At 27.9% G+C, this 16,836-nt stretch overlaps 1 protein-coding gene across 1 annotated transcript in view; it reads right to left on the reverse strand.

Annotated features, from left to right (window-relative positions):
- Nucleotides 1-388: 388 nt before the first annotated feature.
- LOC103580761 (uncharacterized) overlaps nucleotides 389-16,836 on the reverse strand; it is a 142,832-nt gene continuing 126,384 nt past the window's right edge. The window contains exon 17 of the mRNA XM_053737806.1: nucleotides 389-856. Coding sequence (XP_053593781.1) covers nucleotides 596-856 — 261 coding nt within the window. The 3' untranslated portion in view covers nucleotides 389-595. The remainder of the gene's footprint in view (nucleotides 857-16,836) is intronic.

Raw genomic sequence — 16,836 nt, forward strand, 5'->3', positions numbered from 1 at the left:
GTAGTAGAAACGTTTGCATAAACACTATGTCCCATTTATTATAATATTTTAAAATTGATTAGTTTCTTATTTTCTCGTCCTCTTAATTAAGATTAATTATTTATTTCATTAAGCCATGTCTATTAAGTAGTTTACTCATTAGTAACTTTACATTGTCATTCGTTTTATTTGTCTATTAAACAATTCATCGTCATGTTTAAAAAAAATTATAATATTTTTTTTTTTTATTACTAAATTTTTTAAATTGAATATATATTTTTTTACAAGTATATACAATTGTATAAACAAATAAAAAAATATCAGTTGAAAAATTTATTGATGCATAAATAAAAAAAAAAACTAAAAATGAAAGAAAACAATTAGGCTGCTTTCTATAAAAAAAAAAATACATAACGATGATTTATTTCACCCCCCATTCGTACGATAATTACCAAACATACTTAACAAATAAAAATGAACTTTATACATTTTTACTATAAATTGCTCCTCAAGCTTTACTTTGTTGTACAGATTCGTAGAATAACTTGAGATCATATGGACCTCCTGTTGCGTTTGTTCAATAGAACATTTATAATGGAGTCTACTACGTTCTCTGTCACGAAGTGAAGCCATTATTGAGGTGATTGTGATTAAAAGTTGTTAATAAGATACACTGTATGAGTGTTGTCGTAAGTAAAATAAATATTAATTTAAATGGAGACATTTTTATTACAATTGTTGTTGCTCCGTTGCCTTCAGGCAATTTCACCTCAACTTCGGCCATTTTGAAGATGGATAGAAGGGGATGAGTGTGAACCTCTTGGTGTTTGTTGTTTATTTTATCACTTAAGTCTTGGAGCATTGCACCGCATTCCTCCTGAAAGTTATCCATTTAAATTATATTAGTATTGTGTAATCTCATCTGAATATTCATTTTATTTCATTTATTTATTCAGAGATATTAATTTAAGACCAAATAATTTAATATTTATTTTTAATCACTAAGTTGGTCTGTGCGTAATTTTGCATCCTAAAAATACAAATTGATTTTAAGTATGAAATTAACAGGTTTAAATTTTATAGGTTAATTTACAAATTTTATAAGATATGACCCTACAGAAAATTTTCATATCTTTTAGTAATGAGGGCAAAATGGACCTACCGTAATTTTTCATTAATTAAAATAAAAAGAGAGATCTGAACTAGAAAAAAAAATTTTTTTTTGCTGTACATATAAGAGACTAAATACACATGGGGCAAAATGGGCTGCTTGAAATTTTTTGAATCTAAAATCAGGTTTACAAATTTTTTTTTTGGGTGCAAAAATTTTTTAAATTATCACTAAATTTTGTAGTGTAAATTTAAATAAAAATAATTAATTTATCGATTTTATAATTAATAATTATTCATTAAGACAGATGTAGTTAATGAGATTGCAGATGACAGAGAAATGGAATGGAATCGGAATTTATCCAGTAATGCATAGCTGAAGTTAATGACAACGCACGTAGTCGCCGGTCAACTAACGCATTCCACCATCGATTTCCATTATAACCGGGTGCCGTCTCTCCAACTCTCATTTCTCCTCCACGATTCTTCCTCTCTTTTTCTTGTTTCTCGAGTCTGTTACCCAGAATTACCTACGGCTCGTTGAATCTTTAATTTCCGGTAGAAAGGTTCAAAAAGGTGCCATACCGTAATCATTTTTTTCAATACTACTTTTTTTTATTTACCGCCATTTTTCGTCTATTTGTAATTTATCCTTTTATTTCAAATATTCGAGTATTTTATCGCTCGCCTATAAAAAACTTAAACGTTAAAAATTATTTGTGAAAACATCTCGGAAAACAATATTTATTTTTATTTGGATAAAAAATAAAATAAAATTTTTTTAGACACGATCGTTCAATTAATTTTTACGATTTTTCTCTAGTTGCCTTTGGGCAAATTAGTCATATTGCAATCGGCGAGTAAAATTCTAAAACTTTTGTATCTCTCTAGAGATCTAGTATTTTTGTTAAATTAAATTTAAAAAAAAAAATAAATAAGTAAATAAATAATAATAAAAATTGCAAAATAAAAAAGTTTCTTTATTCAATTAATTTTTTACCCATTTATTTAAATCAATTTTCTCAGTGTAATTAAATACGTCAGAAATGAAAAATAAATAAAAATATATTTGGTTGTCAATTCGGCAGTTTAATTGCCAGCGTATGTTTTGGTACAATTGAATCGAGCGTTCTGCTGGGAACCCACTAATAACGAGCTCTCTCTTTCACTCTATCAGCACTCACACACTCGAGCTCCACCGAAAACCAACCCAGGATAATAATTCATTTTACATATCGCCTGTGCTAATTGTACCCAGCTTTGGTCTTCTCACCGGATGCTGGGAATTATCCTACCCCTTTTGTCTCACGCCCCCTCTCATCCTTTTCCACTAACACTCCACGCCGCCATAATCCCGTACCGCATTTTGATCTCATTCCTCCCGCTGAAATCCTCTCTTTGCGGTTTTTATTTTTCGCAAGTTAAAAATAAAATACTACGGTCTTTTTTTTATTTATTTATTTTTCCTTCTCAATTACTTTTTTATTATTTTTTACAAACCAATTATTAAATTTATCCATTTATTATAAAATCAGAATTTAAATCCCGTAATACCGACAAATAATTATCACAAAAAATTAATTAATTTTTTATGCACTGAGTTTCATTCTCTATTTTATTTTAACTGTTAAATAATATATATATATATATATATATATATATATATATATATATATATATATATATATATATATTTTGCTTAACTAATTTAATTAAATATTCTATTTATATTCAGACCAAATGACCATCTTTTATACACTTAAAACATTTTACGAGATGACCGTGGGTGGACATAAAAGCTTGTGAAATTTTTATGTATGCGTTATTTTATAACTAAAGAGCCAATTAAAGATGCCCACATGTGACCCACTATATACCAAGTTCTTATTCACTTATATTCTGATGTATCTTGTTGGTCCAAGATATAGGGGAGGAAGGGACAAAACGGGGTAAGTGAGGAAATAGTAAGTTTTCGGGAACTTAAATACTTTGAATATTTTTAACTTATGAAAATTGCTATGAAAATTGAAAATTTTTAAATAAAGAGAAGTTATTGGTTTCGATCCGAGTTTCGAAAATCGAGTTTTCCTCAGATCTCAATGTTTTGAGGTCCTAGGAAATTATTCTGACTATTTCTGGATGGATGTCTGTGTGTGTATGTATGGATGTGTGTAAACTAATTTTTGTCATACGGTATCTTTGGAACAAATCAACCGATTTGAACGTTCTTGGCGGCAATCGAAAGAGCTTACCAAAACTTAGATCTGGATAGAGTTTGAAGTTGATCGGTTGAGTAGTTTACGAGTTATACGAAAAACAAAACAAAAAAATTTTTTTTTTTTCGGGTTTTTCTCATATAACTCATAAACTACTTGTCCGATTTGCGTCGAAGTATATGCAGTTTTAAGTCTTGATGAGCCCTTTCGATTGCCGCCAAGTAAATTCAAATCGGTTGATTCGTTCCAAAGATATCGTATGACAAAAATTAATTTTTTTTAGGCTAAATGTATTTTTTTTGGTTGAACGACAACGTAAACATTTTTTGACTTCCAAGAGATCAAAAACTTGCAAATCATAACATTTTCGAGCTTTCTAAGCTCGAAAACTGCAAGAAGTTTTAGAGTTGGCCCACAGAGTCAACCGTTTTTCAGATTATTTTTTTAATAATATTCAAAGTGAATAGAAATAAATTTTCAGCTGCCCCATTTTCCCCCTATTCCATTTTACCCCTCCCTTTCCTATGCACAGCTATGTACAGCTGCAAGCCCACACATTTCGCATTAAATGATTAATATTATACATAAACGCGTCGATAAAAGGAGTAATCATTTTCCCGATAATAATGATAATAATGATTCTGAGTAGAGCAAGGCAAGTTGGAAGCTGCGAATGTGAATCTCTTATTAATGATAGGTTAATTGGATTGCCCTGAGGTAGATATAGAAGGGAACATCGACGTCTAGAGCATCGCTCGAGTACCAGCAGCAAGACCGATGATAGCTTAACCAGACATTCCCATATACCTCTATCTCGTATTCTCTTTCGTTACTATCTATCCTCATTCTCGGGTGCCCTAGCACTCGTGCTGTTTCACCGTCCATCCATTTCCATAGTCAATTGTCGTGCGGTTGGATAAACGGCCCGAGCTGATCGGCTCGCTGATTCATCCAATGACCTCTGGTCATATCGATCGTCTACAATAATCGCATAATATTCTATCAACATTATCATTATTATTATTATTGTTATTGATGTTGTTACTCCAACTATTCAACTTGTAACTTAAATTAAATTACTCCATTTTTAATTTATGTCACGATTTAATGAACTATTAGTCTCTTTGATTGAGGTAGTCGCGAATATATATATATAATTATATATAAGTATAAAAAAGTATGTATAATCATATACAACCATTTACAAATATATGACACCATATATAATTATATAACACTACAAAATTATATATGGCTAAAACGGTGATATAATTTTATCTAGACGTTTATATATAATTTTATATAATTATATAAAAATTATTTTCTCGGGTTTTCACATTTGCTGCATTGAAATAACTCTGATTTAATTTTACCAAATCACTATTTTTACTCTAAATAAATTTAAAATTCTCTTTCTATGAACTAAAAATAAATTACAGAGAAACAAATAAATATTATCAATAAAATTAAAATAGTAAAGTTAAATCACTTGGATTACGATTAGTAAAATTTAAGATTAAGATCGTGCTTAAATCTTGAGGCTTTCGTGAGCACTGAAAACGATATAAAAACGCTATATGTAAAAAAAAAAAGTATATAATAATAAATAATAAGAAACGGCAAAAGAGAGTTATTTAGGGGAGAGGTTCATTTACATTGCGTGACAAGGCATTTTCTATAGGCTCCCGGACGTCTTTCACGTGTTAAAATCCCCCGTGTAAGTCAACTTAGTGCGTTGCATGTCATTCTTAGACTTTATTATATTTTCTTTTTTTTTTCTATTTTATTATTTTACTAGTTTTTTTGCCTCGTTGATTCTCGTTTAAATTTTTATTTTTTTTTTTATATTTTAAATATGAACGACAGTCTGTGTCGTTATTGATTAAGTAGAGGGTACGTATAAGTAGCGCGGCACGCCATAATTTCGTCCGAGGTACTAACCTTTTATTTTGTATCACAAACTTACTTTTAAACCGATTCTTCGTAATATTTTAAATATTTTATTTTTTCTTAGATTTTTTCCTTATTTTTTATTTTACTTAAATAAAAATATTCTTTTATTTTCGTGCTATTTTTTTTTCAACTGCGTATGCATTAAAGGAGTTTGTAACATGCGCATAATTTTTTTTTTTTTTTCAATAGAATTTATTTAAAAGTAAAAGAAAAAAAAACTATACTTTTGTGCCTGAAGTCAATTGTCGGAGGTAATTTATTGTTGATAGACGGAAATTAGTTTGGAGTTCATTGACTGTAGATTCAATGCAATTAAAAATAAAAAAGAACGATTTTCAATGCGTAAAAGTTGATTTGAGTTTAACTATTGAAGACTAATGAGAATCAATATTTTTTTTTGTTTTTTTCGTTACACAATGCAGTTTGTACCTTAAAAAACTTTTGTCTGTACTAGGCGGGAAAGTTATTTCGATTTCTTTACTTTGATCTTAAGCTACCGAGTACACTTCCAAACCCTTTGGCTTTGATGGATAGCAGTGCGATAAGCTTCGATTTCTGTCTATCACTAAAATTTTTTGTTTCACAATCGGATAATCATGTTTTTTAGAGCGTAAAATATTTTACAAAGCAGTATTTATTTTTTTTTTTATAAGTTCTCATTCTTGTACGACTTAATTAAAGCAACATATATTTATGTATATATATATATATATATATATATATATATGTTAAAAGTTCATTATTATAAAAAAAAGTACTCTGATAAACAGGATTAATAATATGCGATTTAATTTTAAATCTCGGCATCGTACTCGCAATACATTCGTATTTAACTCACAGAATTATGTAACAAAATTTATTTTTTGCTTACAATCGAAATTGTTTTGTGTTGAAAAAAATCCGATAGAATTATTTAGATTTTTAAGGTCCGATGAACTTTATTTTTGTAATTTAATTAAAGCAGAAAAAAAATTTTTTCTATTTGTTGTTATTTTTTACTATCTATGAATATTATTTTGGGCATATATATATATATATATATATATATGTACAGAATATATTCTGTGGAGCACTATATAATAAAAAATATTGTTATTTTTATCCGCCATTTTGTTTTGAAAAAGGAATTTGCGTAAATACTAGGCAACGCGATATTCAAAGTAAATAGAAAAAATTTTCAGTTGCGGTTAAAAAACAATTCATTTTTGCGGGCAAAATGGGTACCCCCTAAAAAAGATAAAAAAAAATTTTTTGAATTTTAATTAAGGTAATTAACATAAAGAAAATTTTAACAAAAAAAATTCAAAATAATGTTCAATTATATATACAAAAGTGATTTTGGAATCTTTGAAAAACATTTCAAAAAAATTTGTTCATAAAATTTTTTATCACTTGAAATTCAATGTCATTAAATTAAAATTTTCAAATTGTAACTGAAAATTTCTTATAAGAAATAACGAGCATAACAAAATAAAATAAAATTTATAATTACAAAAAAATATTAATAATTGTAAGAAAACAATTATTTTATAAATAAACATTTCATTTAACTATTTATTTACGTCTATAGTTTTCATTCAGTAGTTTAATGAACAAAACTTCAATCAATAAGACAGGAAAAAAAAACATTTCATTTACAGACGTTACTTAGTAGTAACAGTAATTGTGTTATCAGACAAAACATTTCTAGCGCTGGTTCTGCACCACCATTTCGAATGAATAATAAATTTCGTAATATCAGTCACACACTCGCTACATTATTTATTGTAATATCTGCTTCACTCCTTTACTAGTTTAACTAATTTATTTAACCTCAACTTCGCTTCTCTACCATCAACAATTAGTCAACTTATGACTTATAATTTACTAATCGAATATATACGTATGTTAAAAAAAATATTCAGGTAATTGCGAATATAACAACAATATGAACGCAGAGTCAATTTCACATTGGCTTGCATTCATATTGTTTTATCCCTAGTCACTTAATATAACTAATAAATTACTACGGGCTAAAGACTCATATTTATTTTATTAAGTATTAATATCACAGTAAGAACAAATAAAAAAATTTTCATTTTATTTTGTATCACCCAGAAAAATTCTTTTTTTTTTTTTTTTTTTTTTTGTAAGTTTTCTCAAATCAGTATTCGTTAACTACTACTCGAAAAGATTTCGCGCTACGTGATTCACAATAACGAGCAAGAAGAGAACAACAATATGGAGCATATCGTAAAAAAAAAAAAAAAACAATAGTAATAATAGTAATAACAGTGATAAACAAGTAATAAAAAAAAGATACAGTCTAACGAGTCAAAAAAAAAAAAAAGAAATTCATGTGTGTTGGTACAAACGGTAATTTCAGTGAGTTTTCAGTCCTCATCGCGATTACACGGTCGAGAATGGCGTTTGAAAATGCGACTAACTGTGTAACTATATATGCTCACCGTCTAGTCGCCACGAGTACTAACACCGTACAGAGAGGGGGGTAGAGTGGGCCGTGTTTGTGTGTACCGAGGGAATTAATTTTCTTGCCGGTAATGAGAAATTCAGCAGAAGTTAGCGCTGTTGAGTAAAAGAGAGAGAATGGGAAAGGAATTAAAGGGATAGAAAGTGAACGTAAAGTAGTAACGGGTATCCCCTGTGGGTCAGGACTAAAATCGGCGAGTCGTCAATTCTCAACGGGGAAACGAGGAATTTTAATAACGTCCCAAGCACGTAGGCAAATGTCGATAAAATAACTAGCATGAGAAAACTTTTGTAGAGTAATGCTAAGAAAAAAAGTGTGTTTAGAAAAAGAAGGGGCAAAATGGGGACATTAAAAAAATAATACAAGTAAAGAGATTTTAATTTTCTAGTAACTTTGTTTTTAATTTTACAGAGATTACACTCGATATTTTTAAATGCTGTTAAGACTTCTTATCTCGTAAAGATAAAGGATTATGATGTACTTTATTCAATCAATATTGTTTCGCGAATTACTTAAAACTTTTTTTTTCACTTTGTTTAGCAGTGGTACCAAGAAGAACTACTCAGAATAAACGGGTAATCAGTGCGAAGAGGCTTCAAAAATAATTTTAATCAAGACTACAATGTCAAATTCCAATATTGTCATCTGTTACAAACTAAAGTTTCGAAAATCAAACATCAATTGATAATTTACTTTGCTTCTAAATTTAAATTTTCACAACAGGAAATTAAAAAGATAACTAAGGTAGTTCACTCGTAAACCGACTATCCATAGATATTCCATGCAATTGATATATGCTATTAAGGTAAATGTCATGCATGGAATTTAAAAAAAAAACACTATTTTTTACCGCTTGTAAAGCGAGATATTAATAATCAAAGTCTACACAGTTGACAAGTAGTAGCTCGGACTCAAAAGTCATATTTTCACGTATATTTCAAATTATTTTACTGAAGAAACTTTCAAAAAACTAACAAATTACAGAAAAAAAATCCAAATTTAAAAATAATCATACCACCGATTAGTGAAAAAGATAAATATTCAAAGGAATCTGTCTCACAATTCAAAACGAGAAAGAGCGAGTAAGCGATATCAAGTAGAAGAGGAGGTAACAGTACATGAGAGAGTAAACAATAGCAAACAATAGTAGCGAGTGAATTACCTTAAGACAAAATTTTTAATATTTTTATAAATTATTCTGAATAAATTTTTTTTTACTAATTTGAAATCACGTTTTATTAATAAAACAATAAATATATATATGATAAATAATATATATCAGTAATTTACATAAGGAACGTTAAATTTAAGTATATAAATGTTGAGATGCAAGGAGAATATACGAAACATGTGATATGACATATTCATTAAGATAACGTTTGCAAATGGTAATGTCATGAGTCATGAGTTATCAGTTATGCATGAGGATCTTTTGTATTCTTGTTAGTATGTCTGTCTTTATTGAGGATGTTTAGCATGAAAGGCTATAAATGAAAGTATCATAAAATAATAATAATAATAATTGCATTTAAAGACCGACACAAACAAGTCTATCGGAGATCTTGTCACCCCGAGTCTGAATTAATGAAACAGAATATCATTGTTATTATGGAAATTTAAAACTCAACTATTCGACTTGAGAGACTTTGTAATCAATTTCTTTAAACAACCTGACCTATTACTTCGATTCAATACTCCTTTTTTTATTATTCTCTATTCATTCTTTACTTTGTTAAGTAGTTGGCTCAATGATTACGTCAGACTATTACGTCTTTCTTTTCTCATTTTTCTTTATTTTTTTTTTTTTTTTATCATTTCTTATCGGATTTTTTCTTTCTCGAGTTTATTTTTATTTAAATAAATACAAATGAATTGATTGTTCTACAAATTGTATAAATAACTTGTATTTAATTATATTTATATCAAAATAAGAAATTTATTTTTCCTGTTAACGAAAAATATAAATAATTATAATTATATATTAACGGCGACATAATAATGAGTGAGTCGTAGTTACCTAAACAAGCTATTCAAGTAGCTGAGTTTACTCAGAACAAATAGATTCGCGCGTTCGCGCATAAATCGAGATTTCCGGAGCGTGCTGACTGGGCGCGTTTACTACCTCAGGGTTCCAGGTAGCAGTCACCTTTCCGGTTTCTGTCGGCAGTCAAAGAAAGCTTGCAGAGAGCTTTAGCCGTTTAAGAAAATGCTCTAATGCATCGTCAAGCCTCAATGAATTGCTGCAGCAACACGAATAGTGAATACAGTTAGATTTACCCCAGGTTGGGCGCCAGCTCAAACTTACGTTCTTATATATGCATATTTATTTTCTCTACTAACCACATGAGCTCTATACTAGCCGTCGAGAGCTCTTGGCTAGGATAAATATATACGCCCAGGTGTTCCACATAGATAGGTAACATTGGCACAATGCCAATAAAACCACCCTATTGCCAAGTCTAACGTATCGATTTTTGGTATGCGACTTTTCATCGTGTTTCCCTAACGCCAAGACTTTGCTGCAATCGTTTGTCTTTTCTTTATTTTTTTTATTCATTTCTTTGACTTTTATATTATAGATTTTTACTAAAAAATTTAAGGACATCGTTTTGTTGCCATTTATTATAAAAATTACTAAGTGTACACAGTAAAAAAATTTTTTATTTGTGTAAGAAATCGCCCATGTTTAAATTTTGGTATTAAATATTCAAGATTTGTCGTGTGTTAAATTAACACGATGAAATTACGCAATTTAAATATTTTCAATAGGTTTATTTTTTGACAATGAAAAAATTTTATTCGATAAAAAATTAACAGTTTCTTAATGTTATGTTCATACGAACAATACGAATAAAAATCGACTCAATTGAACACCGCTTTCGGTGTTAAAATTTAACACCTACACCGCTTGGATTTACCCCTATTTTTTGACCGTGTATGGAAAGTCTTTAATTTACTTTTGTCGCGAGTTAATACACGGAAAAAAATGATGCTCAAAATTTTAATAGTTTGTAGTTTATTTTCGACTTACAATTAGTATATTCGATACTAATATCAAACCAGGATCATTATATATATTACAAAATGGCTATTATTTATATTAAAATTTGATACACATAGAAGAACTAAATTTGTAATTTCGTATATTAAAATTAATATGAAAAAGAATCGATAAATTGCTATCTGCAGTTATTACTATTCAAATAAACATAGAAAAATTTTAAAAATGAGGAACCGAAAAATTAGTCAACTTACATATTAATATATAAAGATCTAGTATACTAATTTTTCATTGTATTATTTACCACTTATTCGATATATCTATACAATAAATTAATTTATAATAACGAATAAATAACATTTTATATTAATTATTAGACAATGGGATAGAATTTATAAAATAAGAGTTAAAAATTTTCGGTATTTTTATGAGCAAAAAATCAGTATCAAGTATACTAATTTTTCATTTTATTATTTATCACTTATTTGATTCATCTATATTGTAAATTAATTTATAATGATGAATAAATGATATTTTAAGCTAATAATTGATCAGTGACATCGAATTTATAAAATAAAAGTTTGTAACTTTTTCAATTTTCGGCTGGAAAAATCAGTATCTAAGATAGCAATTCTTAATTTGACCAATTATTACTTTTTCATAGATTATGCCATAAAGTAATTAACTTTCACTAATAAGTCACGTGTTATACATAAAAGTAATAATATTTAGTTACTTTTTGAAATAATTGATGGTAGTTTTTAGGAATCTACAAAAATTAGTAAACTACTTTGCATTAAGCACTAATAGTACTAATTATTGATAACAGATTTCACTTTTTACTATTATTTATTAATTTTTAATATTCTGTTTTTTCCGAGTAGTATATGACATACCTAGGCTAATAAAATAAGAAAAGTCTCAAATCACATGTAATTGTTGGTCGAGGCGAAGCTGAGGCTGACAAACATGTGATCTAAGACTTTTCTTATTTTACTGCCCTAGGTATGTATTATACTATTTCTGTCCTCGTTACGAAAATATATGACGGCTTTGAAATAACATACTATCGACTTGGGTCTTTATGTATTTACTGTTAGCTAATGACAAACATTTGATCATTATCATTAATTGATTTAAAATTCGATAATAGTATTATTTTTAATTCTATAGTAAAAAAATATTACTTTGTACTGAATAAATAAATTTTTTTTTTTTAAACTGAATGGGACATTTCGATCATTAAATAAAAGTATTAAAAAAAAAGTTTACTTTGAAGTCTTAATATTTTTTTTTTCACATATATTTAAATGTAATCAAGAACTCGGTAAAAAAAAAATTATTTTACAAGAATTTCAAAAGACGACCAACAGAACGAAGGCTATCACTAGTAAAATATGAAAATAATTATAATCATAAAAATCATTATCTTGAAAAATTTGTAGTTGAAAAAATAAAAATAATGATATCTAATGATTTTTATGTTTTTTTTATGGTAAAAAAAAACTGCCATGATTATAATCATAACATTCTAATGAGAACTATCTCCATGACTTGAATCATAAAAAATGATTTTCTAGCGCAAGATAAAAATCACGTGTCCTTAATATTTTTATCAACTTCGATAAAGGAAGACGATGATGACGATAAAAAAAAACTATAGTCCCGTGATTTTTTGATGATCGATTAATCGATTTGTGGGTGAGAATGTTCTTATAGACTTTTGTGACCTAGATAAGGAATTTTTTCCAATATATTTTCTCTTTCGAAAGACTTAACCACACTAGTATGTGCGGGGGTAAGGTATAGTTGAAGAATGGCAACCGTTACTTCACCCCACGATCCTCGTCTTTCAACAAAAGTAACGTTATTCCCTCTCTCTTTTTCTCTTTCTCTTGTTCGCTAAGGAACGAACGGCACTATGGAGCTAAGAGCTTCTTTTGATAATTTAGTGTACTGCTTATCTAAAGTTTTTCCAAGTGTTCTATCTTCTAGTACTCATGGTTTTTTTTTTCTAAAATAACAAACTATTTAAAAAAAAAAAATTATGTAATCGCGTGATTTTATTTTCGCAAATTCATTATTCTTAATATTTTTTTTTTTATTATTATTTTATGTTTTATAATTTTTTATAGCACTTTAACAGTATTGTACTTGTGTTATCGAAATGCTAACAGTCACGATATATTTCGTGGTAACATACTGTGTGACCTTAATTATTAACGATAAAATATTCGCGATTAATATTTAAAATATATATATATATATATATATATATATATATATATATATATATATATATATATATAGAAAGAGAGAGAGAGAAAAAAGAGAAAGAAGAAGCATAAGTCTCGATCAATTTTTTAAAAAAATTGTAAAACGGAGCACCATGGGAATGGAGCAATTTTGTGTCTTACAACCTGGGTCGAAAAATTTGATCTGATTGTAGTCTAACTGGACTGAATTTGAACTAATTGGTCTGTATTTGAACTAGTTGATCTGTTTTTGATTTTTTGTAAAAATTTTAAGCTGTTTTTGATCTGTTATTTGTAAGACGATTGCGTTATGGGCAGACAAAAGTAGAATAATTCTTGAACTTGGAAAAATTTCAGCTCTGAACATTTTCAAAGAAAAAACTAGATTAAATTATAGACTCGTAATATTTCTATCTATGGATAATACTCTCTAAATCTGAAACAGTGAAAACCACTGAAAAGTAGTGTATATACACTCAGATTTAGAGAGTATTTATAAGAAATATTCTATGGTCCAGAATTGATTATGTTTCTTTTTTAACATTAATTTAGTGTCTTTTGTTACAAATGTCGGCAGTTAATGATAGTTTGAAAACAATATTTTTTAACCCGGGAATTTTTTTTGAAAAATGTTAAAGTATCCATGCGAAGTGTTATTTAAATATAATTATTCTTATAAATTAAAAATTTTCCGTTACAAATGTAAAAATATTTCAAATGAACGACTTGAAACTTCATTATTTATTCAACGAGTAATTTTTAAACTTTACTCCTTTCTGTATATAAAATTTTACTTGACAGACTGAAGGTATCTAGATAACTGTTACTTTTTCGAATTATTTTAAACCGATTTGACATAATTGGAACTTTTCTATTAAGTTTCCGAGCAAAAATTTCTTTCATTAATGGCTCATTTTTACCGAAAGTAAAAAAAAAAAAAATTCAAATGTCAATCAAAAATTTCGGTCGGACTGTCATTTTTTCTCTACGGGAATCTATGAGATTTTTGGGCGCCAATTTTATATAAAATTCTCTTGATGAAATCTCAGTATTATTTAAATAAAATTTATAAAACATCAACACTAATGTGAAGAAGTAATGAAAAATAATTTAATCATACCAAATATTTAAGTATCGCAATAACAATTTAAAATGCTAAATATATAAACACATGAAAAAATAAATATCAATTTTCCCGACACGTTTTTTATATAAAATGAACATAAATATTAAATATCCTCCGTGCTTTCGATCAACAGTTTTTATCTCCGACTAAATTTTTCTTAAATAAAAATAAAAGAAGAAACAATAATTTTCCATAATTCAGTACTCCCTCATTAATTTATAAAGTAAAAAAGAATTAATAAAAATCCATATTTATGTAATTACTAAATATTTTTCTTACTAAACATACAATGCTTCTAAGGATTATTGAGTGATTGACATTGCAGTCTATAGTATACACGTCGATAATCAACTGGGATTGGCTAAACGACTCTAGGCTACTGTATACCAACAAACTCTGCATTGTAACCAACGTATGAGCGTGTATACACTAATTGGAATAATACGCAAATAAAACAACTTGATTGTTAAATAAAACTATGGATTAAAGTAGTAAAATATTAATAATAATAATAAAATGCTCCGAGTCTAGACTTGCACTTGCATTGGAAAAAAGTTTCAATGCAATAAAAGTAACTCGAGTAATTTTTTTATATATTTATTTATTTATTTAATTAATAAAAAAAAGTATTTGGCGCAATTTGCTGAAATTCATAGTGTATTGATTTAATTGAATTAAATTATCGATACAATCGTTATCATGTTGAGTTGATAATTCGATAGAGTCACGCTCGAGTTATAAACCCATGACTCTAGTATTATATATAACATTAGTTACTCGTACGCTCGTATGATGGTGCAGTGTAAGGATGTGTGTTGTCTTAAGTAAGGAACAGACACAGCATACAGGTGTATAGTTAGTACTGTTAGCTTTGTCTAAGAGTCCCATAGCTTTTAAAGTTTCGAGTTAACGAAAAATCGATTTAGACTTCTCAGAAAGTCCAACACAGTAATTTCAAGATTCTGAGAAACTGCCACGGTGGGATTAAGCTTTCCCTCGAGGAGATGAACGAAAGGAGGAGAAGAAGAGGTCAGGGTCCGTTAAATTTCGAGAACCATGCACTATGTAGAAACCCAACTCTGTTTTACGTCTATCCCAAACAACTTTTGAGCTTTTCCAAAGCTTGTGCGGGTACTTCTTGTACTAATAATAAACTGGGATCAAAGGGATCTTCAGTGTGTAAAAAAGTTTAAATTTTAAACTTGTAGTCACTTAAATACGTAAATTAACTTAACTTGATTCTACTTTATTTACGGCTAATTATTGAGACTTTTCAACTTTTTTTTTATTACTAAAGTGATTGGTCTATTTAAATATTTTTTTAACTTTTAATTACAACTTTTCAATAAAAAATTGCACATATTAAACGCGAAGCGAGAGGTTGTGCTTTACTACCACCAAATTTTAAAACGGAGTTTCGGTCAACCAATCATCACCACTAATTTTATATACCACTTAATTAAAAAAAAAAAAAAAAACACTAATTGCAAAATGAAACTCCAATGAATAATTCTGTCATAGTTATGTTTTTTTTTTTTTTATTTAGACTGTTATTAAAAAAAAAGTTAATTGAAAATAATTTTACTTGGACGTGAGTTGGTTGGACGTACGTGGGCACGATATCTCTTGAAAGAGTTGATGAATCACTTTGATTTTTTTTTATTAGCTTCAGATTTTAATTCTTAGGTACCGTCACATTCATTAATAATTAAATGAAAGTCCAAAATTTCTGGTTTCAACTAATAACAAATTCGCCATTTTTTTTCACAAATGGATTTACAGAGTTTTTAGTACCTCGATTCCACGCTTTGTAAGCGCTTACTTTTTTTTTTCTTACTGCTGAGACTTGATCAGTTTCAATATGATACCTGGTGGTGCAAATTGGAAGCGACTATTTTTTTCGCGGGAAAAAATTTTTAAACTGAACATTTAAATTGAATTAAAAATTAAATGTTGTGAGGTTGGATTTCTTTTTTTATTTTTGCTATTATAGTTATTTAATTTTTTTTCTCAGTGGGTACATAAAAATTGCCACTATCGTACTGTCAAAAAATGGCTGTCAAGAAATACGTGACTCAGTAATTAATAAAAGTAAACTGACTACTTAAAATATTACATGAGCATTTGAGATGTGCACTTTTGGATTTTCAAAATACTTTTTTTTTATTTTTTTAAATTAAAGTATATAAATTTCCAAAAAAATAAAATTTTTTGGATTTCATATTTTTCTAAATAATTTTTTCGGAATAATTTTTACTCATAGAGTATATTTTTTCTTAATTTTGAAGTGTAAATTAAGAAAATAATTTATTGAAATTGGACAATTAAAAGTCGACTAATGGGAAAAGTACAAAGAAGCCTTGTGAGTGTAGAGTTAATTAAAAGAAAATAATTTGAACGTTCGTTTGTTATAAAAAATCGATTGTACTATTTATAGTATTTTAATGAAAAGATATTCGTCCTAACAACAGACTAAGTTTACATTAGAAAAAGAAAAAAAAACCAACTTAAACATGAATTTCTCGTTAATTAAAGATAGAAAATTAATTAACCTCCTGGGTAATCGTATTGAAATAGGTTTTAAACAATAGAGAGTATATTTGAATGTTGAATAGTTAAATCGTTCTGGATTAATTGGAAGTGTAGTAAGCAAGAGTATGAAAGTGAATAGAACTACGAAAAATATCAACTGCGAATTCAATGTTTTTATAAAAAAAAAATCTATA

This window comes from Microplitis demolitor, chromosome 3, assembly GCF_026212275.2.
Source record: "Microplitis demolitor isolate Queensland-Clemson2020A chromosome 3, iyMicDemo2.1a, whole genome shotgun sequence".
NCBI lineage: Eukaryota > Metazoa > Arthropoda > Insecta > Hymenoptera > Braconidae > Microplitis > Microplitis demolitor.